The sequence below is a fragment of the Alosa pseudoharengus genome, unplaced genomic scaffold (assembly GCF_046254945.1).
Source record: "Alosa pseudoharengus isolate Yale_2024_CS ecotype anadromous, Long Island Sound unplaced genomic scaffold, YU_APseudo_1.1 YU_APseudo_1.1_scf_7, whole genome shotgun sequence".
NCBI lineage: Eukaryota > Metazoa > Chordata > Actinopteri > Clupeiformes > Clupeidae > Alosa > Alosa pseudoharengus.
Window position 1 is genome coordinate 40,253,835 of NW_027468859.1, and position 25,922 is coordinate 40,279,756.

The following is a 25,922-nucleotide window of genomic DNA, read 5'->3' on the forward strand; positions in this document are numbered from 1 at the left end:
AGCTGCCGCCATATCAGATCAGAGCGCTATGCGTAGCGTGCGCACACACAAGCACGCACACACACATGCAGCATTAGGCCTACAACGTTACATTAATTATATTTATGGCGATAACAATAACAATATTTTTTTATTTCCCTTTTCTGGTAACAATTTCAATGGGAAGGGTGGGCATGCTTCCGTGAACATAGCAAGTTAATTCTAGGAGGAATGCTGCATACGGCGACACAGAGATTTTCCTCCACGGTGCTAAGCCGACATCTGTATTTTGAGATGTCGTTTCATTTTGACAGGTTTTAAGCTCTCATTCGCCAGAACATCGCCGCAAATCACACATTGTGGGTGGTCGAGGTTATCTTTAACTTGGCAAGTGAATGCATATTTCAGAAATTCTTTCTGATAAAGCCGACGCGCCGTTTGTTCTTTTTTATTCTCACCGGCCTGTAGACTTGTCCCATCTGAGGATCACGGAGGAGTAGACTACTCACTGGTAGATGGCACTTCCGAGCTTTTGTTCAATTTTTTAAGCAGCCACCTGTCCATTTTGGCTAGTAGGCTACCTATGTCTTTTGTTTTGTTTTACTTAAAATAGCGGGAACAAGTTGAGTTTGCATAGTGGGAGCAGATAGTTACATTGTTTCTATCAGCGGACCAGTAGCCCATAAAAATTCTCTCTCTTCTCTTAACTGCGTGTAAATAAGAAAAAGGCAGAAAAGGGCAATATTATTTTCCTTTGTTTCACCTAATAATAATTTCAGACTGAATACAGAAAATAATTGGCGACCCCACGTAAGTTTTTGGCGACCCCATTTGGGGTCGCGACCCCTAGTTTAAGAATCACTGGCCTAGTCTATGAAAATAATTGCTATCACTCACTTAGCTCTTGGATTAATATGATACACAGGATTTACACTTGCAAGTTGATAGACAATTGTGTATCAAAAGAAGAAAGAAAAGTTTGCATAATGAAATGCTTTTGAATTAATTTTTTGCAGCATATCGCCTTTACTACCTACCCCCCTTTTTGACAACTGACATATCGGTTTTACATATCGGTTATCGGCCTCCTGTTTTGGTAATAATTGATATCGGTATCGGCCCTGAAAAAACCATATCGGTCGATCCCTACTTCAGCGGTTGAGAGTGTTCTAACTGGTAGCATCATCACCTGGTATGGGAACTCCACAGTTACAGATTGTAGTACTCTGCAGAGAGTAGTGCGCTCAGCTGAACGTGCTATAAGAACTCAACTCCCTGCTCTACAAGATATCTATTCCAGAAGAGTACTCCTAAGAGCCCAAAAGATTTTGAAGGACTCTTCTCATCCTAACAATGGATTATTCCTAACGCTGAAATCAAGAAGACGCCTATGTAGTCACAAACCCAGAACTGAGAGACTCAGGAGAAGTTTTTATCCCCAGGCCATCCGAACTCTGAACTCACACTATACTGACTTTGCACACATTCACTCCTCAGCACTCTCAAACATTTCCCAACTCTGAACTCACATTATACTGACTTTGCACTCATTCACTCCTCAGCACTCATGACCCCCCCCCCCCACACACACCTACATGACTTTTAGCACTTTTACATCCCTCTCCCTATGCTACAGACCTTTTATTTATTTTCTTATTTCATCACACGTCAAAACACACACACACACTTCTGACTTTCTCCAACTTTTGCACATCTCCATAAAACTTTTTATTTATTATTTTTGTTTTCTCCTCCATCTATCTACCCATGTCCTTGATTGCCTAGCCTTTCTCCCTAATACACACACAAAAAAAACACACACATTTACATCATCACTGTCGTCACCACACATACATACAGCACACTGCTTGCTACAGTAAGCCTCCTCTACATACTTGCTGCACACTGCCCCCCCCTCCCTACATACACAGCACATTGTCTTCAGGATCTTCTCCAACACACATCCTCTACATACTTACAGCACACTGCCCCCACCTGCCCCCACCTACCCACACACACACTGCACACACACACACACACAGTGTGTGTATAGTGGCTACTCAAAGCGTTTGACACAAACAGAAACATCATCAGTAGTGAATCTTGGCATTGAACAACATATAAGTTGTTGTTAAACAGTCCAACTGCAGGCATGGTGCTGTTGAACACTGCCAAACCATGCACCGCCATAGGGCAACGCTAGGCAGGCTTCAGGGCTCCTAAATAACAGGTCAGCTGTCCCCCTGGGCGATATCTCCGGGCATACAAATGCTGGAAAAGCTAGTCCGCTAATCGACAGTTCCCTCGTCGTTGGTGTGAATTCCTGCACACCCTCCATCCATACGGTGGTAAAAGCAGCTAGCGTGACAGCTTGGTGCTCAGTGGACCTCTAGGTATGGCAAGGCACTACCTGTCCCAGACCCATGGGATCTCTAACCTGGCGCTGGAAGTGCAGCTCAGTTGCCGTTAAGCGGTGGATCTCACAGCCGTCTCAGCCAATCTCCAGTCTCAACGTTAAGTTAATGTCACGGCAACAATTAAATTTATCCTGATGCTGACCAAAACAATTCACCAACACCACTTGATTACTTCTCAATTTACTGTGTGTGCATTAAGGCTGTTTGCCGAAATGTCGGTCTGAAAAAATAAATATTATAAAAAGAGATCAGAATGTGTCGCTACTCTGTCTATATGCAGCAGAGATCCATACAGGAATATCTATTTTCTACTTGTGTAACAGTGATGTCCTTAGCCTTACATATAAAAAAAAGGTTAGATATTAGGGCTGTCAATCTTCTTCCATAACCCAATTCGAATTTCATTCATTATTATTTTTAATAATCAAATTATATTCGAATATTTAATGCTCAAATTTCGCCCTCTATACACTGTATAAACGGGCTTATGCATTGCCAATGCCACTATAAACGCGTGGTTGAATTGTTATATTGAACAAAGGCTCAGTCTACCAATGATATCTGTGCAACTTGAGTGGTCTCAATTTATTTTGGGCAGATGCGGCGCACGCACACTGAATGAACGCCACTACCACTTTATTGAATGCCTATGTTTGTTTGATGACGCCAAATTAGCAAGTATTTCCTGATTGGAGAAAATTTTGCTTTTTTTTTTCTATCGGCCCACGATTCCATGACCCATTATGCCTATCAGAGAAGTGACAAAAGCACCGGACATAGCCTAGAGGAGGGAGGCAAAAACCCAATTCTTGCCTGCTTTAGCTGCACAGTTCCTCGTCCTTGGACTGTTTACCTACCTAGCTTGTCAGGTGGGGTATACTACGAATCTCGATTAGTGGGTTAGCGAGGTAGCCTATGTTGCGCTCAAAGCCAGGGTATGCTGTGACATGAAAGTAGATGTGTTTTAGCGTCACCGTATCACCATGGTGTCTTATGCTGTCAACCAAACCTAGTCGGGAGCAGGTTATGTGCTCAAATCGTGTAAAACTACCGCCCACTGACCAATAGTCCATGAGCCACAGGCCCAAAAAGGGGCGTGTCACTACCAAATTCTCACTATATTTTTCTGAAAGCTACATATCTCTGGAGTATAAAATGGTATGATAGCAAGTTGGATCTTGTAGCTTTGTGGCTGTACAGGCTTTCAAAGTTGACCTCTGATTTGAAAAAAGGAAATTCCGCCTATTGGCCTTTTTTTTGTTAAACCACTCATAAGACCCCAGACAATACATACACCAAACAGACAACCCATGGGTAAAATTGGGAAAAAATGCTGAAAATTTATAAATTAGAGGGAGACTTGCTCCCCCTGAAATGGTGCTCATATGATTCTGATTTTACACCAAATGCAATGGATAATAGATTCCAAATTTGGAATAACAGCTTTATGTACCATTATGAAGGATAACTCAATGTTCAGCTTTGAGATGTTACAGGAAAAGCACCAATTAGATGTAGTTCATACATTGTTCATATTACATAGCCATATTTATTCTGCTCTTATAAGGTAACTGCTAATACACTGCACATATTTATATTTAATTTATGCTACTCTAAACCACCTTCTGCAAAACAACTGAATACTACTGTCTACACTGCACTATATTTCTTGTCCTGTCTATGCACCACCTGCCTATACCGTGTATCACATTGCACTTTTCTGCTTTTTTATTCAATTAGTGCTGCAACACGTGTCTCTGAAAACGTAGATTTGCTCATTATTACACATAAATCTTGAATTTTATCAACCAAAATGAAGGGCAAAATCACATAATGAGTCAAAATATGTATGCCAACATCAAACACCACATATGCATCAGTAATAATAAGGTTTGGATTATTTTCTGGGCTCTTATGAGTGTTTTAACAAAAAAAGCCAATAGGCGGAATTTCCTTTTTTTTTTCAAATCAGAGGTCAACTTTAAAGGCCTGTACAGCCACAAAGCTACAAGATCCAACTTGCTATCATACCATTTTATACTCCAGAGGTATGTAGCTTTCAGAAAAATATAAGGAGAATTTGCCCCCCCAAGTGGTAGTGACGACCCCCTGTGGCTCATGGACTACAATCAATTATCTTGAAAAATGAAGTTATTTCACGTGTAGGATTCTGTCATACATCTTATGTCATATAGCCTTTACACACATTTTTGGATATCGTATGCACTTTAATAGTGTTGTGCTTGCAAATATGCCACTATGGGCAATGCAATACAACATTTGATGACAATCTATTTATTTGATGTTCTAGGCTAGACACTAAAAATGACCGCAGTGTAGATTACGGTATCGCTCATAAATGCGGTAGCCTAGTAATTGTTTTTTAATATAGGCGGTCTTGTGCGTCTCCACGTTTCACGATTGGCCAATATCATCCCAACACCGAGAACGCGCACAGATCTGAGCTGAAAGCCTAATTTGACAATTATATCACATAACTGCTATCGTAGTATCACTTAACTTATACCCCTGAGTCAAGGCTTTGTGAAGCCTCATATGTCTAGATAGCCTAGATATGTCTAACGTGCTTCGTAGTATAAAACCCAAGGGTGCAGATGTGCACTCAGGCTGCTGGCTGCTACATATTCTGCAGATTACAACATCATTAGGCTAATTGTTATTTCTCCGTTTTCTGATGGAAATACAAAAACGTTCCACACATCGCTGAAATGGTCAGGAGTGATCTCTGTGGGTGCATCGCTTCTGCCATATTTAGATTGTGCATTAGACGTGACAAAAGCATTTTGTTTTCACATATTCGCTAAAGTTAGCCAACACATAAAAAAACCTCCCCAAAACACCACATTCGGTTAGTAATTTCCAAATTCGATTACTATTGATTTTTTAAATATTTATATATTTATATTCGACTTTAGAAATTAGTCAGCCCTATTAGATTAGACCTTTTTATACAGAAATCGTGCAATATTCACAGTGAGAAGAGCCTTCATTGCGCCACATTACTTGTCTAAAGAGAGGGGACAGATTACCACCCACTGCTCAAAATTCTAGAGGAAACAATTATATGCATACAAGAGGTTTATTTCCCTCAAATTCTGGTAGAATCCACAGTGTTTCCTCTAGAATGTTTTTGAAGCAGTGGGGGCAGGCCAGTCTGCACTCAAAAAAAAATCAAGTTGCTAATCACACCATTTTAATGTGATTTGAGAGGGACAGGATTCAAGAATAGGCTATTAAAGACAGTCCCATTTTCTGTCTGACTCGTGTCACGTTGCCCCCGTCATAGATGTATCGTCATAGTTCATGTGACAATGGAGAAAATGCTTAGCCTACTTGGTTTCTGACAGAAATTACATTCTGTGCCAACATGTTGTAGAAACAATCAGCGAGCTAAGCAGATGACAGTCGTAGTGTTATCCAATTGCGTCGAAGTACGGAATCAGTCAGTAAACATTGGTCGTATAGTCTTATCCAATTGCGTGCAGTGAGATTTTCAAATGCACGTTTGGTGCCGCCCCTGGAGTTGGGCCATTACATTATTCATGGCCAGACGCTTAATCTTTCTAGATTACCAGGGTCTGGAATCTCCAGGTTATTTATTTGGTGCAAATCATCTCCTTTACGTTTTCTTGGTTATAGTCTGCGATTCATTCACATTAACTGTAGGTTATCATCGCAAGTTCATATTAAATGTTTTTGCCCAAGTTGTGTGCCGTCGCCACATTTGCACAATTGCTATAATCCAATTTACCTTCGTTACTTTTAAAAAAGTAATTACCTGCATCAAATCACGATTGAGTATCCAGCTAATGTCTCTCAGCCATCTCTCAGCTCACCTCCACTCTCCAAGATGGATGAATTATCTTAGCAAAGGTGAAATACTAACATGGATCTTAACAAAATTTGTTTACATAATTTGAGAGAAATAAGACTTCACTTGTAAGAATGGAAATGAAAACAAAAGTGTTAGTCTCAGTCTAATTCAAAGCCTATGAATTCATATAAAGTATCACTGACTCAGAGGTTGGAATTACTCCAAAATGACACAATATAAGGTGTGATGTTTTACATCTGTGCAGTGGTGAAAAATCACACCTGATATCTTAATGGTTATCATTTCATCAATATTTTTTATTTTAGTTAACACGTGGTACATTTTTGTTATCTGGCATCTAGTAAACATCCTATATTGCACCCTGATTGTATCATATTCACTTGTATGGTCTGCAGTGTAGGCAGATATGGTACTGTGTAGTGGCCAGTAACTCTCCACTTGAGGTCAGTATTGCCACTGTGGGAAGAAGCTAGTTGTAGGGAAGTGCAGGAAGTCAAGAGTTATTAACCTGAACAAAATACTTCCATTACTTCTTTTGTTTTGAAACTGACTGACAAACAACCAACCTTTCTAATTAAGGCTAATTGGTTTTGTACATGTGGAAGTTGTTTATTTCTATGTCCTCTGAATTGCCATACAACAGTGTAACATGAACCTACATTCAACCTAATCCTGACATTTTTTTTTATTTAAGGTTTATGACTATTATTGGTTATTGGTTTCCTTTTAGTAATTAAAACCGCAATACAAAGGTCTGTACATTTTCTGATATTTTTGCTCGCAGCTATTTTTATCCTCTTTTAATTAATTTTAATTATGTATTGGTATGTGTAGCAAAGATAAACTCATCTGTTGTCTCTACTATTATTTTCTGTGTAGTTTTGTGCTCTGACTAAGAGCTTGTTAAGAGCCTATTCATCAAAATACATCAGTTATCCGTGCCAATTTTACAGTTTGCAAGGCATATTGGTTGGGGTTTAGCTAGTCAGCTTGTTAATCTTAGACAAACATGTATATAAATTAAATTCCTTAATGTTCATTTTGTATGCTTTGGGGTGGTTACATGTAATGCAAACTAGCACATTCTGCACAATATCGGATGGGTAATGTAATGTTATTATTGGATATGAGAAAATAGTGTTTGAGACCAAACCTCACAACCAAAAATTCTTAAAATAACATCCTCAATTAAGCTGGTAAAATAACCTGGATTCTTTGTGGCACAGAGAGTGAGTTTGTTTTTGCCTTCCTCGGTAATGTTTTGAGAAAAGGAATGTTTCTGATTGATATTCCCTGTGACGTAACAAATAGCCTAGCTGGTTTGTTTTCGCTTCTGTGCTTATGCTGTGGTCAAAGGCCTTGTGAAAGACAATTTCTCTGCGTCACCAGTGAGTCCTGGCACCAGGATGAAAATCTATGGAAAACGTTGATTGACATTGTTCCTCCCACTTTCCTTGGACTAGTGTGCCTTGAAATGGAGCTGAAGCTACATAATAAAGTCCTTGTTGTGAAGAAATCATAGTGCGGGGGTTTGCATTCCTGAATATTCAATTCAGGCTGCTCTCAGATGTAATACCCAGTACAAATACTGTTCAGCCTCAAGACTGGCAATATTTCATGACTAAATCGTCAGATATGCGTCATATGCCATCATGCTTAGATACATGTTAATTACTTGAATATCATCATATCAGATGGTATGGCATAATTTTGTAGATTTTTGATTGTCTTGAATATCTGAATTGGAAATGACACCTTGACAGTAGCATGTCTCTGTTAAAGTGCTCACTAAACTCCATGAGGAAAAGTATGCAAATAGAATGATAAACCTTAAGATCTTTGTTTATCTGATGAGAGGCAAGAGCAAGAGAGCAGTTAGCAAACCAGATTCTAAAACACCTGCAGTTGAGAGACCAAGACAGACGAGAACAGTTTGAAAAACATTATAATAATAAATCTTGGTTGAGAAGGGTTTTTTTTACACATGAATGATTGTTTTTCTAGATATTTGTAGGTTTAGATCTGACCTACTTTTAATTGTGCCATCATGAGAAATCCTGAAATGTTGCCATGATGTGAAATCCCCAATTTTCTTGAAGTAACATGAGTTGTGATTTTAAATGGTCTCAGCACTCATGAAGAAATTAATATTAGAAAAATTATCCCATATTCACTAAATAGGACATGGATCACCTCTCATTTGCTAGGATCAGTGATTAATCAAAGGCTTTGCATGCAATATTTATATCCCATGGGCCTTTTTCTGATAAGAATACTTTTTTTTACATCTCTGTGTTGCATATTTGTTGTAGGAAACAGACCTACTAGTCCCTGGGCTAGAGGGAACAATGCACAGCCCACGCCCCGCTTTGCTTGGCTCTTGTAAAATGCTGACCTTCACTCTGTGCTTCCTGGCTATTATTTTCTATAGCTATTTGAATGTACCAGGTGATATGGCAGCACAGATAAATACAGAAGAGTGTGGTTTTGGCCTTTGACTCTCCCCTCAGGGCCTTGCCCTGTTCTCATTCTCAGCCTGGTCACACTGAACCTGTGACATGATGAAGGACTTTGGTGAAACAGGTGAAGAATACAGAGGTGAGCTGTGATCACAGGGCTCCAGAATTGTAGCTGCTTGATTACAACTGTATTTCTGTAGGTTTCTGCCACAAGCATGCTACACTGTATGTCAATGGCACAATATAGTACATACTCAAAACATCGGTTTGTGGGGCTGAAAACTATTTTACTGTTTACAAGAAAATAGCTTAATTTAGACGGTTTGAACCATCAGCATTTCAGGATTGTTTTTTTTTTTTTTTAAAAGAAAGGACTCTCTTCAGAAACGTGTCAGTCTGTTGTTCTTAGATAGTAGGCCTAATGCTATTCCACACAGAAAATACCAAGGAACTGAACAATACACTATGTTACAAGCACCACATCGTTCACATATTAGTGCAAAGTGGTTTTCACCAGGATGGAAAGAGACACTAGATTATTGGGTGCAAAACCTTTGTCATGCCATTTAACTTTGTAATGTCTTAACTATATTACTCAGTTAGCACTTTATTAGATGTAAAATATGTTTTTAGGATTTTGTGTCGGCACTTTTATTTTTAGAAAATGCAAATTAGACTCTAAATGTAATGTTTTATTTAATGGTTGAAATGTTATGGATCATTTGTAATATCAGGGGCGCAGGAGGCACGGGGGACGTGGGGGATACAGTATGTCCCCCGCAGTGCTGAAGAGATGGCCGTTGTCCCCCTCACTTTTGATAAGGGAAAAATCCTTAGGCTATAGGTACGCTAAGGTATGAGCTAGGCTACACCAGGTGCGTAACTGAAGCGTTCCGTTCGCGACGCATAAAATCCATTTTAGATGAATGGTCTATTTTTTTCGAACGTACGCCCCACTGTCACGTCTGGTGTAGCTACTTCCATTGATTATAATGGAAGCTAATTGTTGCAGCAGACGCAACGCGAACGGAACACTTCAGTTACGCGCCTGGTGTAGCTCAGCCCTAAATAAATAATAACCTATAGGGTTTGCGCTAACTGTAAAACTCCCCATTAACAGCATCACATCACTAACCACAGTCATCTACAGTGTAAGACTGCACAATCTCATGTTGGATATAAGCCAGTTTGTCTACTAACAACCATCATAAAATAATAGGCTACTTGCTTAGCGTAAATCCTCAAATTATGGCTGGGGTCTTTGGCAAAGCACAGCATCTTTGTTTGAGGCAAGCTGGTAGGCTATTCGAGGCAGGCTTTTTTAATTTCTAACCTGCATTTAGACATGCGTTTGGTTTGGAGCAGCATACCGGTAGGCTATCAAAAGCATAACATTTTCGGTTTGGTTTGGGATTTAATTTACTTTTGGACTGTTTGATTATATTGCTAAATGTTGAGACTGATGGGTACTGAAATCTGGGAGATATCTGATGGTTCACTGTTATGTTTCATGCAGTTGAAAAAGTGTCGGGATTGTGACATTGAAGTGAAACAAGTGCCACTGTTTATTGCGAGACAAGGCAGCCGTTCATTGAATAGGGGTTATGCTGTAACCTAATAGAAACCTTTTTGTGTAGCCAAGTAGCCTAAATTGAGTTATTGTTTAATTATGCATGATTTAGTAGCCTACTTTTTATTAAATTCGTAGGCTGGAATGCCTTGAGTCGCGCCACAATTGTGTTTAAATGTAGTAGGCTAGCGGCTTCAGCCTGGCAATTACCTCGAAAGGGGCGGCAAGAGAGCTTGTGAACGTGTGTTGGAGACCCATGGTAGGAAAACGACTTTTCTTTGCCAACCGTATAGGCTATTAATCCAACCAACAATATAATAAAATATTAAGAAGAGGTGTTATTTCATTGACTTAAATCGAAACAATGTCTTCTAGTGCTGGTGGACTGATGGCAATTGTTGGTATAAGCAATTGTTACCCCGTCTTATATGGGAACCTGCCTTTATTTGTTCGGCTATAAATAGAATCAATCCCGGGCATAATTTGAGGATTTATGGTAGCCTAGTCTCCTGCTCAACATGACATTAGCTGTTATGGTTATTGATAACAAACTCAACTAGCCTACTGATAAACTCGTTTTCACTACTAGCCTAACTATAAAATACAAGTCTATACCCAACGTTTTTGTTCTAAGACATTTATTTCAAACATAATTTCAAGACACAAATTGGATATGTCAGTTACCTTGGTGCATACACCCCAAAGAGCAGGCTACCACACCCCAGAGTGATGGGCCTATAGCGTTCAGTGTGGGGTATAAACAAGCTGAGAATTTAGCGGTGTCACGTCTGCCTGTCACAGACGCGGGGAGCTCTTTGAAGCTTGGGATAATGTGGTACAGTTACTACAGTAACAGTATTTTTCCCTTCAATTTTATAAATGCTTTGTTTAAGTGCTGTTGGAACAAATAGTAGTTGATTATAAAGTCAACTTTCTGTTGCAATTTTCTGTATGGTTCTGGACTGGTAACTTGTTAAGCCAACATGTTCTAACGTTGCATAAATATGAACTGCAAACACATAGTGGAGAGTTGATTTGGTTTATACCAGACAAAGTATATAGGCCTAACTAGGCTATTTGATCATGTAGTCTATGTTTGGATCATAGGCATGATGATTCATTCATGGCTTTTAGAGTATTCTACCATTGGCCCAAATAGTGTCCGATATCTGGAAATCTGATCTCACTATGGGTTTGTGTTCACAATTTGGTCCCCCTCGCTTTCAAAATATTTCCTGCACTCCTGTGTAATATGTTAACAATTTTCATAATCAGCTTTGGCCTTTTAGAATGCTTTGCTTTGACAAGGATTGTTTGTCGAGACCATGTCTCCGATATCTCTTGAGACCACAGCCAGTGGTCTGTACATGATTGTTGTAATGAGTGTTATCAAGGGGAAGGGGATGATTGTCATTAATGACTGATGTGTAAACTGTACCACTGACTCTCAGCATAATTTGAGTTATGCCTTAGGGACATTATAAATCCGTCTCAGTCAACAGCAGTCATCCTTTGCTGTTGCATCCATAAGTCAGTTACAAAACAGAAACAACTTGTAGCAGCACTTTAAATGGTGCCCGCTTTATTCAAATTAATTTGCCAAATATGTTGTTTGCCAAATTTGTGTATAAAGTGACATTTATTTATATAGCACACTTAAATGTAGAACAATTGACCCAAGGTGCTCACAGAAATAAAATATAGTAATAAAAACAAAAATATCAGTGAAAAGATTATAATAATAGTAATGATAATGATCAACTGATTATGATTATAGAATAAAAGAAGATACGGTGACTAAAACTACTAGAGCAAAGTGTAAAACAAATAAGAAAGAGTGAAGTGAAAGGGGGCAGTTAATATATTGCTGAAAATAAATAAAAATAAACAAACTGTTTGTTTGTCTAACAAACAAAAATTAATGGACATTAAGGTGCCGTTTACACGACGCCGGTTTTTGTGAAACCGGTGAGGTTTTGTTAACGGTTACGCCTTGCGTGTACACGACGCCGGCAGTTTAGGAGACTGAAACTAACTTTCGGCAGAGCCCGTTTACGGAGAGCCGGATCACTCCCTATTAACTCCATTGTACATGCAATCTGTTGCAGTTCCGCTAAGGGCAATCACGAATAAGTGCAAAAACAATGGGGGTCTATGGAGCTAGACGGCTAAATTTGTCTCTTTTACCTGGTTGTCGTTGAAAAATCGAAGATTTGATTGTGGTTTCTGCAAGCTCACTATGGATTATAGGTCAAAAGTTGAATGAACGAGTACTTACGTCCTTTCGATTTCTTACAGGTTGGGTCGTTGTTGCCCACAACACACTAGCTTTCTGCTAATGAATGATGTCATTGATGCATTTGAAAGGCTTTTTAGAACAAATAAGTGACTCAAAAAATATAATACTCAGCAATGTGTATTTTCTTTGTCCCCTCTTTCACATGCAACATTCAAATTTCTGGGCAAAAAATTATATACCGAGAAAAGTGGATTTGAGGGGTACAGCTCCATAGACCTCCATTAATTCTGCACTTATTCGTGAGCGCACTCATGTGGAACCAGAAAAGGAACTGCAACCAGTTCAGAAACCGGAAGTTTCCCGAGAGTGGCGGTTCTCCCTTTATTAGACAGTCTCTGCTTTCGCCGTGTAGACGCCTGTAGGTGCGAAGCCGGCAACTTTATGACGACATAGCCCCACCTCTCAACTCAGCCACGGCACTCGACCTGACATGCTGCTTGTCAAAACAAACCAAACCATTTATTTATCATATTAAAATGTTTTTCTTTCCCCTGTCATGATTTATGTGCACAATGTAGCCTATCAGCCTTTAGTGGCTAAGTTAGAAGCACACGTTAGCTTAACTTAGTTAAACATTAGCTTACTGCATGTTAGCAGAGAATGTCTAATAAGGGGAGAACTGCCACTCTCGGAAAACTTCCGGTTTCTGAACTGGTTGCAGTTCCTTCTGTGGTTCCACATGAGGGCGCTCGTCCACGAGTGCAGAATGCATGGAGGTCTATGGAGCTGTACCCCTCAAAATCCACTTTTCTCGGGATTTTCAAGTAATTTGAATATTGCATTCGAAAGGGGAGGCAAAGAAAATACACCTGGTTGAGTATTATATTTTTTAAAGTCACTTAATTGTTCTATCAGGTGAAAGAGACAAATTTAGCCGTCTAGCTCCATTGACTCCCATTCATTCATTCATGGCGATTGCCCCCAGTGGAACTCTGGTGGAACTGCAACCAAAATTCGGTACAATGGGACTTAATACGGAGTGGCCAGGCTCTCCGTAGACGGGCTCTGATGTTAGTGTTTTCTCCAGTGGTGCTCAGACCTAATGCAATGCGTAGGCTAAGCATTTGAAATTTCACATAGCAGTCACATACCTTGAAAATGAACTTTATTAGTTTAACAGTTGAATTGAAAACCGAATTGTCTGTAGTCTCCTTATTTCATGCGACTGCTTAACCAGAGCCCTTATTAGACATTCTCTGGCTTAACAAACTGTTTCAACAATGTTTTCTTCTACGTGATTCACGCGAAATTATCGTGAAGCTTCTGCACAGCGGCGCCATCGACTGGTCTGGCATATGCACTACAGCACATTTAGCCGGTTACACCTCTGTGTGTACACGCGAGGTTTTTTCTTGCCAGTGTCGTTAAAGGTGTGAAAGCGGTAAGAGAAAATTCACCCGGCGGTTTCGTGTAAACGGCCCCTAAAGGCCAGAGAAAATAGATGGGTCTTCTAATTAGATTTAAAGCCACTGCTACTGATCGTGGGACAGGACATAATTTATATAGGGAGATTAAACAGGTGGGGGGAACAGCAACAGATATTATCATACCTAAGACGTTTCAGTTTTAGTGTAAACTCCAGATTGTCTAATAAATGATGGTGCTTTGTTTCAGATCACCAAAGGTGTTATATGTAACTGTTATACGTATACTGTATACTGTGTCTATTACAGTGCATGAAAATGCACTATTCTGTTATCCGAAGTCTTCTTCTTCTTTTTCTTGCTATGTATTTTTCATCTTTGTAACGTTTACACTTTTTAAACTATTCATTTTAAAATGATTCAAAATGTCCCCATAGACTTAACATGGGCGATTATTACATCACAGTACGGCCATTAAGCAATTAGAATCATTTAACTATTTACACTATCCAACTATTGAACTGTTCAGCCATTCCAACTGTCAGTTGTCATCAACTATGACTCCTGCCAACTGTTTCCTCTGCCCACAACTGTTTCAAAATAAAATTCCTCACTAGAATAATTCAAGTCAAGTCAACTTTATTTCTATAGCACATTTAAAAACAACTGAGTTGAACCAAAGTGCTTACAAACAAACAAAACAATGACAATGGTACAACAACAATACTAATATAACATGGGGGGGAAATAAATAAACAAATAATAAAAATAATAAACAAATTAGTCAAAAATAAAATAAAGAATAAAGAGTGTGGGGGGGGGGGGGTATTAAGGTAGATTAAAAGCTTGGGCATAAAAAAAAAAGAGGTTTGGTTCTTGTTGGTTGTCAGTTGAGGCCATGGGTCGGTAGGGAATTATTTTTTATTTTTATTTTTATTTTTTTTCTTCCAGTGGCAGTAAGTATAGGTAGAAAATCAATCCCACCAGGATTTCGCGAGGTTTTTTGAGACTGTTGCGACCTAAAATGCCTGGATGGAAGTTGCGGTGATTTTAGCTGTTTCTTGTGGAGAAATTGCGGGAGGAAGTGAAAATTGCAAAAATAGTTTAAATTTAGGGCAATTAAGGTTAGTAAGACCAAAATCACACTGATAATCTTGATGCTTATTAAAAAGGATAATCAAAGGTAAACAGTAAGGATTACAGAAAATCAAAGTAGGCCTACTTTATTTGTGAAAATGCTTTGACTGAGGTCATTCACAAAGCATTATAGTAGAACTGTCCAAAAAAGACAGTCACCTAAAGAGATGGCATCATGTCATATGTTTCAATACATTCATATATTTTGTAATTCATATTAAGTTCATATCTTTTTAATAATTCATAGTCTGTGGCCTGCATAATTACTAATAGCCAAGTAAGTATCTAGTAATTTCATATTGATTTAAACTATTTGACTACACTTCTGTTTAATGTCATTACATTAGTGGTGTACGTCTAATTGACTGCCTGCCCCTTTAAGGACGTGAGTGTAGCCTAAGTACATTTCTGAGTGGATTGGAAGGCTTGCATCTCACTGTGTTCGGCTACGAGTGTAAATCACTTTTTGCATAGTGCATTACGATATGTGGATGCAATTGGGAATGTCTTCTATGTCATTAGTTAAAATAAATGTTAAAAAAACAACTCGAATGAAATCATTATTGGATCATAGAAGAGGTAAATGTCTTCCAATTGTATTAATTTCTATGATTTTGGTAGCACTACTCAAACTAAGCCCACAAGCTAGCAAACATGACATAAGCTAAAAGGACATATCCAGGTAAACGTTTGCCAATGGGTTGCATAGCCTAAAATCAGTAAACCAAGTAGGCCTTAATTAACTTACTTTCATAGCCTAGGTAGGTTAGCAACACCAGGTTGAGAGATGCAAGTAAGCAGATCATTAACGTTAGCCTTCTATTTATTGTCATCAAAACTGGAGAGGAACGAACACGTTAGGGCAGTCTTTGGTGTCATATGCAAAAGGTGCAGAAGTAAGTGTGCCATCTGTCTCAATATTCTGCGCGAGGGACTGTTGTGGTAGGTGAAATTTCACGGTGAAACTACGATGATTGGTCAAATTTGCGAAAAAGTTGCGGTGTTTGGACAAAATTGCGAGTGCCTTGGTAAGTGACGAAAACAATCGTCTTCGTGAACAGCTGTGCATGGGCTACTTTGTAAAAGAGAGAATACGCTCATCCCTATACATAACGCAAGGGGTAATTAATGTAATTATAGTTCGCCTTTTATTTGTGGATTTATTTAATATATTTAGTGTTATTTCTTCCCCAAGCTCATAAAATAAATTTGGGTCGCACATAAATTGACAGGGTCGGTCGGAAACCGGAACCCAAGAATTTTTTTTTTTTATGCCCTGGGAGAAAATGAAAGTCTTTAAGTTAGACTTAAAGCAGTCAATGGTTAGACTTAAAGCAGTCAATGGTTGGAGAGGACTTAATATGTACAGGTAGACTATTCCAGAGTTGGGGGGCAACAACAGAGAAGGCTCTATCACCCTTGATTTTAAGGCGTGTTTTGGGGATACAGAGAAGATTCTGAGATGAAGACTTAAGTGATCTTGGAGCGCTGTACGGAATTAGTAGGTCACCTATGTAACTAGGTGCCAAACCACTGAGGGCTTTGAAGACAAAAGGTAAAAATTTAAAATTAACTCTGTGCGCCACAGGTAACCAGTGCAGATTAGCCAACACAGGAGTTATATGCTCATGTTTCTTAGAGCCACTTAATAATCTATCTGCTGCATTTTGAACTAGCTGAAGTATTTTGAACTAGCTAAAGTCTGTTGAGAGTGGAGTGGGTCAGGCCTGCATATAATGAATTGCAATAATCTAGCCTAGATGTTATGAAAGCATGTATAAGAGTTTCAAGATCGGAGAAGGACAGAAAGGGCTTAAGTTTTGCAATGGTTCTTAACTGGAAAAAGCTGCCTTTGACCACACTATTTCCTTGCTTATTAAAATTTAAAGAGGAGTCAAAGAAAACCCAGAGATTCTTGACTTCACTGTGGCAGTTTGCAGAGAGAGGTCCTAGTGCATTTTTCAAGATAGAAACATCACTTGGAGGGCCAAAAATAATTATATCAGTGTTACTTTTGTTCAGTTGAAGAACATTTCTTGCCATCCAGCTTTTAACGTCACTGAGACAGTTAAAAATATTCTCCAATGAACAATTGCCATCAGTGTTAACAGGCAGGTAAAACTGAGTGTCATCTGCATAGCAGTGATACTGAATGTTATACTTATTAAAAATTGAGCCAAGGGGTAGCATATAAAGAGAGAATAAAAGAGGGCCCAAAATGGAACCCTGAGGAACACCACACTTTATAGGGGCAGAGGAAGAGGAGAAATTGCCTAAACTAACTGAAAATGATCTATCACTAAGATAAGAAGAGAACCATTGCAAAGCAGAACCCTGGAGACCAACTTCATCCTCCAAGCGTTTTATTAGGATGTTATGGTCGATGGTGTCAAATGCAGCACTCAGATCAAGAAGCACCAAGAGGGCGCAAGATCCAGAGTCAACTGCTAAGAGAATGTCGTTTTGGACTTTAAGCAAGGCCGATTCAGTGCTGTGCAGAGATCTAAAACCTGACTGGAATTTGTTGCATATATTGAACTCACTCAGATAAGAAGAAACCTGAGAAAGGACAACCTTTTCTTTAATTCACTATTTAATAATTTAAATATTTACACTATTTAACTGTTCAGCCATTCCAACTGTCAGTTTTCATCAACTATTACTCCCGCCAACTTTTTTTTCTATTTGACCTCCATCTTTTTGCTTGGATTATATTTTAAACAATATTTGGTTACACTTTACTTGACAGTATCGACATAAGAGTGACATGACACTGTCATGAACATGTCATAAACAAGTCATAAACGTTTATGACATAACGCTTCTGTCATTAAGTGTCATTCGTTTGCCCAAAATTATACATGTAGATCAGACAGGATTTGTGGTGGGTAGACATTTGTCTAGCAATTTGCAGAGATTGTTTAATTTACTCTATTCCTCTGATGTATCCCCTGTCCCAGAAGTACTAATTTCATTAGATTCACAGAAAGCATTCGACCGTATTGAACACAATTATTTAAATAAGGTACTGGATAAGTTTAGGTTTGGCCCTATGTTTCAAGCCTGAGTTAAAATACTTTATACTGCCCCTCAGGCTGCTGTGCGAACTGATAAGATGTTGTCAGAATATTTCCCCATTTGTAGAGGCACCAGGCAGGGATGTCCTCTATCCCCCCCTGCTCTTTGACATTGCCATTGAGCCACTTGCTGTTGCTATTAGGGGATCTCCGTTAGTCACAGGGGTAAAGAGAGGGGATTGTGTACACAAGGTTTCAATGTATGCCGATGACTCAATGTTTTTCCTTTCAAACCCAAATAGCTCCTTGCCTGAAGTACTGCAAATAATATCAGAGTTTGGGAGGATATCTGGTTATAAAGTAAATCTGACCAAAAGCTTTATTTTTCCTATGAACAAGCAGGCTAGGCGGATGTCTCTTGGCTCATATCCATTTCAAGTAATACGTGATAGCTTCACTTACTTAGGTGTTACAGTGACGAGTAACTTTAAAGATCTGTTAAAAAAAACTTTAGGGCCTTGTTAGATAGCACAAAGAGTGACCTGTCCAGCTGGGCCTCTTTGCCTTTATCATTGGTAGGGCAAGTTAACTCCGTTAAAATGACTGTTCTACCAAAATGTTTGTTTTTGTTTCAGACTCTACCTGTGTTTATTCCCAAGGCATACTTTAAAGATTTAAATAAGCTTATATCCTCCTTTATTTGGAACAAAACAGTTCCACGAATCAGGAAAGAGTTTTTGCAAAGGCATAAGAACGAAGGAGGTTTGGGTCTCCCAAACTTTATTAACTACTACTGGGCCGCCAATGTACATAAAATCCAATTCTGGATGTCACCTACTCAGAGTCAACCAGTATGGGCATTGATGGAGCAAAGTGCATGTCCTCTTGGCAGTTTAGTAGCATTGGTGTGCGCTCCAGCGCCTCTTAGTAAAAAGTATTTAACCAATAATCCAGTAGTGAGTGCAACACTTAAAATATGGTCTCAGTTTAGATTACATTTCAAACATAAAGCTACCTTGCCATCCAGTCCAATAGCAGCAAATCCTTTTTTCCCGCCATCTATGATGGACCCAGCCTTCCTTCTATGGAGTGGGAAGGGTTTGGCCTATGTTAAGGATTTGTTTGTAAATGGTTCCTTTTTAACTTTCCAACTGGCAGTTCAACAGTATGCAATCCCACAGGCACATTTCTTTAGGTATTTGCAGGTGAGAGATTACATTAGAAAAAACTTCCCTTCATTCCCTGCCCAGCCAGATAAAGACTGGATTGACGAGTGCCTCCATTATAACCCATCCTGGAGAGGATCAGTTTCTAGGTTATATCAAATATTCCAAAGTATCTCCACACCTTCACTTAGCCATATTAAGGAGCAATGGCAAGAGGAATTAGGGAGAGAGATCTTGGACGTGAATTGGCATTATGCAATGGAAAGGGTACACTCCTCTTCAATATGTATTAGACACGGTGTAATGCAGTTTAAGATTGTTCATAGGCTCCACTTATCAAGGGCAAGACTTGCCAAGATATACCCTAATACTGATCCAACATGCCTAAGGTGCCATCTGGCACCAGGAACATTATTTTACATGTTTTGGTCCTGCTCTAAATTAGGTACATTTTGGTCTGAGATTTTCTATACGTACACACAGGTCTTTAACAGAAACGTAGACCCTGACCCTTTGATTGGGATTTTTGGGATTGCACCTTTGGGGTCTGAATGTACAACTTCACAATCAGTTGTCATTGCATTTACAAGTATGTTAGCAAGACGAATCATTTTACTGAACTGGAAGTCTGTTATCCCTCCGTCATATGGCCGTTGGGTGGTATGTTATGGCCCATCTTAAGTTAGAGAGAATAAGGATAGCCTTAGGAGGCTCAGAAAGGAAATTCTGGAAAGTATGACGACCATTTATAGATCATATAGAAAACAATTTCAGACCTTGTGTATGATCATTGTTTGGAATCACTGCAACACCCCCCCCCTTATTTATTTTTTTTTGTGTGTGTGTTTATTTGTGAGTGTTTTTTCTTATATCTCTGTGATGTACTTTGGTTTTGTTTAATTTAAGTGATGTTCTGAATGTTACACTGTTACTGTTGAATTGTTGGTATGTTCATTGTGGAATATGTGTCTTCATTGGCCTCTACAGAATATATACATTGTAAGTATAATTTGAATGTATGTGGATACCAGAGAAAACTCAATAAAAATAATTTCATAATTTCATATATTAAGTGTCATTCGGTTTTTGTCATAACAAGTTAGAGTTAGGATTAGGGTAGGTTAAGGTTTAGGTTTAGGGTTCATGTGTCATGACCGTGTCATTGTCACTCTTATGTCGATACTGTCAAGTAAAGTGTTACCCAGTATTTAACAATATTTTACTTAGCAGCCATTTTTGCATTTTCATGCACAGGTAATTCCCTGGAATTACATGTTCTAGTTTTCTAATTCAGTTTCATGATGCATTGTCATGTGTAGGAGAGAGAAATAAATCTGACTTTCCAGCTGCTCTTGAACTTTGCATGGCAGGCCTGTTGGCCTGAAAGGATGCTTGAAAAAGCATGCACACATTCATAGACACACATGCACACATGAGTGCTCTGGTAAGAGCATATCATACATACCTACAAACATAGACACAGAGATTAACATGTTTTTGTGTTTGTTGTTTTCTAGGTCGTCTCTATTCTATGCAGACAGGCATGAAACTGGACAGTAAGAGCCCAGAATGCAGGAAATTTCTTGTTAAACTAATGGATCAGTTGGAAATGGTAAGAATGTCTTCAACACATACAAAGGTTTACCTGATATCAACTGTAGGGACTAGTGATATATTTGTTCAATTTGTGATCCAATCCAAACGTGTTCAGTGGTAATTTCGACAGCCATTTTAAATTTAGTCGTGGTCTTGCATAGCCTGGGTGAACCTAGATGAACCTGTTAGCAAATTTTAATTCACTCTGCAAACCAATCACAACCGCTTATCTGATGACAAACACAGTACAGTTAGCATCACTGTTCAACACAACCAGTTATATGATTTGGATGTGCATTTTCTTTGGAATTGAGTAAACAACTGCATTTAAAACCTTCCGAAAAGACTGGGTAAGAGTTTAATGCACCAGTTTAAGTTTAATTTCATTGTTTACCTCCCTTGGAAATCAGAAGTGGTCTGGTGTTAGCCAGGCTTGGTCTTCCAATGACTGTAATACAAATTAACTTGTGTCATATTTTCCTGAAGCACTAAGCACACTGTCATTAAGAACATATAGTTTCATCTAGTTTTAGTGTGGCTGCAACAATTTATCAATTAACTATTACATTTATCACCAGTTATTTTGTTAATTAACCAATCTGGAGTCATTTGTAAGAGAGAAAAACTGAAGTAACTGATTCCAGCTTCCAAATCAGTGATGGTAAGCTGAATATCTCTTAGGTATTAACAAATCAAGGCATTCCAGGACCTTTGGTTTTTTGGAAAGATTTATTGAATTAAATGCTGTATCCTAGTTGGATGTATTGAATGGCTATTTACCTATTTACCTATTAATACTAAATATTGCCAAATACATACATGCATCTGAACATATGTCACACATATCCTATACTTCGGTTGACTATTGAGCTTTCAAGCTAGATTGGTTAGGATAGGCTCCCTGGTACTGATATTTGGCAAACATTTTTTACTGAGGTTTGCTATGTGGCTGATACAATTGTAATATTAAACTGAGATACCATTAGTTAGAACGTCCAGTTTCCTTGAAATCTCGGTTCTCCAAGCTTACTTAACGGGAACTATTCCCCCCCCCCAAATATACACTATAAAGATGTTAAACTCCTAGTGCTATAGGTAGGGAATTTCACACAGCAGCCAATCAACAACCAAGCATATTTACTGTCAAAAACAAAGTCACTAAAATCAACCTTTGCGGGCAAATAACACCACCAACAGACCAGATTTGAAGAGTATTTCACTGTGGCTATCAAGCAGGCACCTTCCTTCATGGGTGGTTCATTGAATTAGGCCCATGACTCCTCCAGAAGTGCTCAACAGTTGTTTCTGGTGTCTCACTCAACCCCTCTACAGTCAGGATGGGTTCTCTGCTAACAAACCACAAGCCCCTCATGTGAGCACTGACAAATACCAACAAACTCTTCAGTCCGTTTATGATCCAATCAGCAACATATGCAAACAAAACGCAAACCCTTAATGAGGGCACCAATAAATACCAGGACATTCTTTGGTCATTTCTCTTCGTTACTGTGACCGTTTATGATCCAATCAGCAACATACATACCAAACAACATCATAAATCCTTCAGTCATTCCTCTTCATTGCTGTGGCTGTTTATGATCCGATCAGCAACATACCCAACCGACATGCAAGCCCTTGATAGTGGCACCAACAACTACCACTCTTGAAACATAGCGCCAAAATTCCAGATCTTAGTCAATTCAAGTTACAACATGACCCTCAAGGAGTCTGTGAGCACCATAGCCATTGACTTGCTTTTTCAGCAGCCTCCAACAACAGCTTTTTGTTTTACAGCTCCTTTCAGTGACCGTCCTTGAAAACCAAAATCTAGCAGAAGTGTTGTGGCTGACTGATACTCTCACTCTCTGAATGCAAAATCATATCTGGTCTCAAAGTACACTGTGGAACTTGTAGTTGCCTTCCAACAACCACTAGGAGTTTCCTATTCTGTGCTTTGCCCCATCTTCTTGTATTGATTGTATTTGCCCAATATCTACTTTTCTGCCCCTCACACACAGCTATATTCTACATTCCCTGTCATTTGCTGGCATATAATTAATCTCACCTGTCTTGTTCTCAAGCAAATCCCCCAGTAATTTTAAAACCTGATTATGTCTCCAGGTGTAGCGACCTTGAGTTAGACTAGTTTTACAACTTTATCGGGAACTAGAATTAAATTAAACTGTTAATTCAACTCACCAAGGTCATATCTAGAATTGCTTTGGTTTAACGGTCTGATGCTGGTGCTAGAGTTTGTCATGTTGTCATGTTGGGAAATTGACAAAATACAGAGAGCATAATATTTTGGCCAAATTACATTGTGGATTTGTAGTTCTTGCACCACGGTTGTAAACAAAAGAGCTAAATGGCCAAGAAATTGGACTGTTGCTGTAAACATTCAAGGCACTTTAAAGTCTTTTTAGTTTCTCCTAGGGAAAGACCCTATAGCATTAGTACCTATATTTGCATATATGATTCTCAATTATAGGCCATATATGAGCATACCAGCTGCAATGGTAGGCTGGTTAGCGACTAAAATTATCAAAAGCTGCAGAGTGTTTTATAAAATAACATTCAGGCCTCAATTTCATTGCTGGAGCATGACCTAAAGTTAATTCTGTAGATGATTTTGCATGAGCATAATAACATGAACATGAACCTAATTTCATAACAAAAGTTAGGGGCCTCAGTGTTAAGGCTAATAAGGCATCAACTATCTAGTAAAGCAAGTTGCTGGTCACGGGTAAATGCTTTCGAAAATCAAAAGTTCTTCTAGTAACTTTTCTGAGGCTTGGTTTTGGAGGTCAAATGGTCGCATTTTGCGACCAAAATTTAAGAGAGTGCGACTGAATTTTACATCCAGTCGCACATGTGCGACCAGTAAATTTGCCTCCTTTTTTTACATGTTAAACGTGGAAGGGGCGCATCAGTGAATCCTGAATCTGTGGCAGGCCAATGAGTGTGAGAAGGATAGGGAATGGCCACTGTAATGTGTGGCGGGGGAGGGTCCTATAGATAATTGAGCGCGCGTAAACGTCTGTGGGAAAGAGACAGGTATCACAACCTGCTACGTGCATCTGAACTGAAGCAAGCGTACTATTGACTCGTTCTTCCGAGAATTCAGTTGGTTGAGGTACTGTAAGGAGACGAACTCCATGAACTGCGAATGTTGCAGTCGCTACCCCAGAACTTCAGGGAACAAGAAGTTTGCCGACAGTGCAGGCACTTCGCAGTTTAAACACAATACACTAGTTAAAGGTACTCTGCCACATTACTTTGTCGTAATGTCTGAAGTTCTACCATGGACTCTGTAACATTTTTTGTGGAAAACATGCCTTAGTTACCTTGTTTCAAGTTTAAGTCCTAAGTCAAGTTTAAGTTCAAATCCTTGTTTCCTTGTACCGACAATACTCTGTGACCTCGATCAACAAGGCTCGATGTTCAAAATTGCCAAAATTGAGTTTTCCTTTAACTACAATTTATAGTTAAGGTTAAGGCGATGTTCAGTAATTGTTCAAAAACAATTTTACATTATGAACTTGAATCTTAACAGATGATCTGGGCAAGGGAAGATTTCAATTTTAAGTCATTATCATAATTATCAAAGGACTGAAATGGTATATGCAGTAGCTATAGTGGGAACTGGAAGTAGTTACATATAGGGCCATTTAATGTACAAAGTATCAATAATGTACCATAAATAATTTGAGCTCCCCAGGAACAAGATATATTGTTATACCTCTGTTTGTTGTAACTCCATCTAACACTAAATTATTATACATTGGGCTGGGTTTCCATATACTGTAGATGGGATGTTCCGATTAGCTACCCCACATACCATTTTTGTCCAAATAATGCAACCATACCTCGTTTTATGCTTAATATCCTCATGTTAATAAGCTGTGGATACCTCAAATATTGGCACAACATTAATAAAGTACTGTATGTGCAGACAGAGGACCGATTTGATGCTATGTGGGTTGAGAAGTTAGTACTCAATATCACTCTTTTTCTTCTGAATCTAGGGGCTTGAGTGTTAAAAAAACAAAGACAAAGAAAATATGAAGACATTTAAAATTGAACAAAAATATATTGCTGGTCTTTATTTTGGGACCTAAACAATATGTAGACAAACTCTGAGCAAATTCTGAGATGGTATGGCAATTTTTCTGATTCTGTCTGATTTGACACCGTATAACCCTTAAGTGTTTTGTCAATAGATTCTCATTGTGGAATTGTACAGCACAGGATTTGTGGATTCTGTGTTACGTATTGATTTATAATACTGACAATGAAAACACAACAATGGTTACAAAGAAAATGGTGTCTTTCAAGATAAAATCGCAATCAGACTTTGACTCAGTCTTTATTAAGCTCTGGGAAAAAACCCTAGTTTGTCTCCTTTGACTAAAGATGAAACGAAGACACCCTTGTTCCGCTTCCTAGTTATATCAAGAGTTCAAAAGACAGGCTTTATTGGTGTTCTTAAAAGGGGCCAGCAAGCTGTGCCTGACCACTGTTTTTGTTTATGCTCAGGTATTTTTATAGACATTTTGGGACCAATTAGGTCGGCTTAAGGATTTGAAACAGCCTTTATTTCAGCAGTGGTGACATTTACTGGTTTAAATGTTATAGTAACAGGAAGCCTTAGCTTCCATACAAGGGTGCATATCCAGGCAGAATGCTGTAAAAACAAATTGGGTTGGGTTTCTGTAACCTTAGCCTCCTTGTTGCCTGTGCAGTGTTTAAAAGGAAAGGCATCATACAAAACTAAAGTGTATGGCTTACTCAAACAACTGTTCCACCTTTTGTAGCAGTCAGCTGTTTGACCGGCAACATTTAACATTCAGTGTAAAAACACAAACCTTTCACAACATCGCCTTAGATCTTCAGAATAATTATACTTACTTTTTGAGCTTTCCAATCCTGTTTGCACTTAATCAGAAAAAGCAACAAAATCACATTCTCCCACTTGCATTCTCCTTTTTCCACATTCAGTCATTTTCCACATTTTTTGCACACAAGTGATGTATTGTGTCATGTATGGCCCCTTTCTAAAAGA

The 25,922-nt window shown here is 38.8% G+C and overlaps 1 protein-coding gene across 2 annotated transcripts in view; it reads left to right on the forward strand.

Annotated features, from left to right (window-relative positions):
• Positions 1-25,922, forward strand: part of vta1 (vesicle (multivesicular body) trafficking 1) — a 47,491-nt gene that overhangs the window by 9,248 nt on the left and 12,321 nt on the right. For both annotated transcript variants that reach the window (XM_076272646.1, XM_076272647.1), the window contains exon 2: positions 20,782-20,876. In XM_076272646.1, the coding sequence (XP_076128761.1) occupies positions 20,782-20,876 (95 nt within the window). The remainder of the gene's footprint in view (positions 1-20,781; positions 20,877-25,922) is intronic.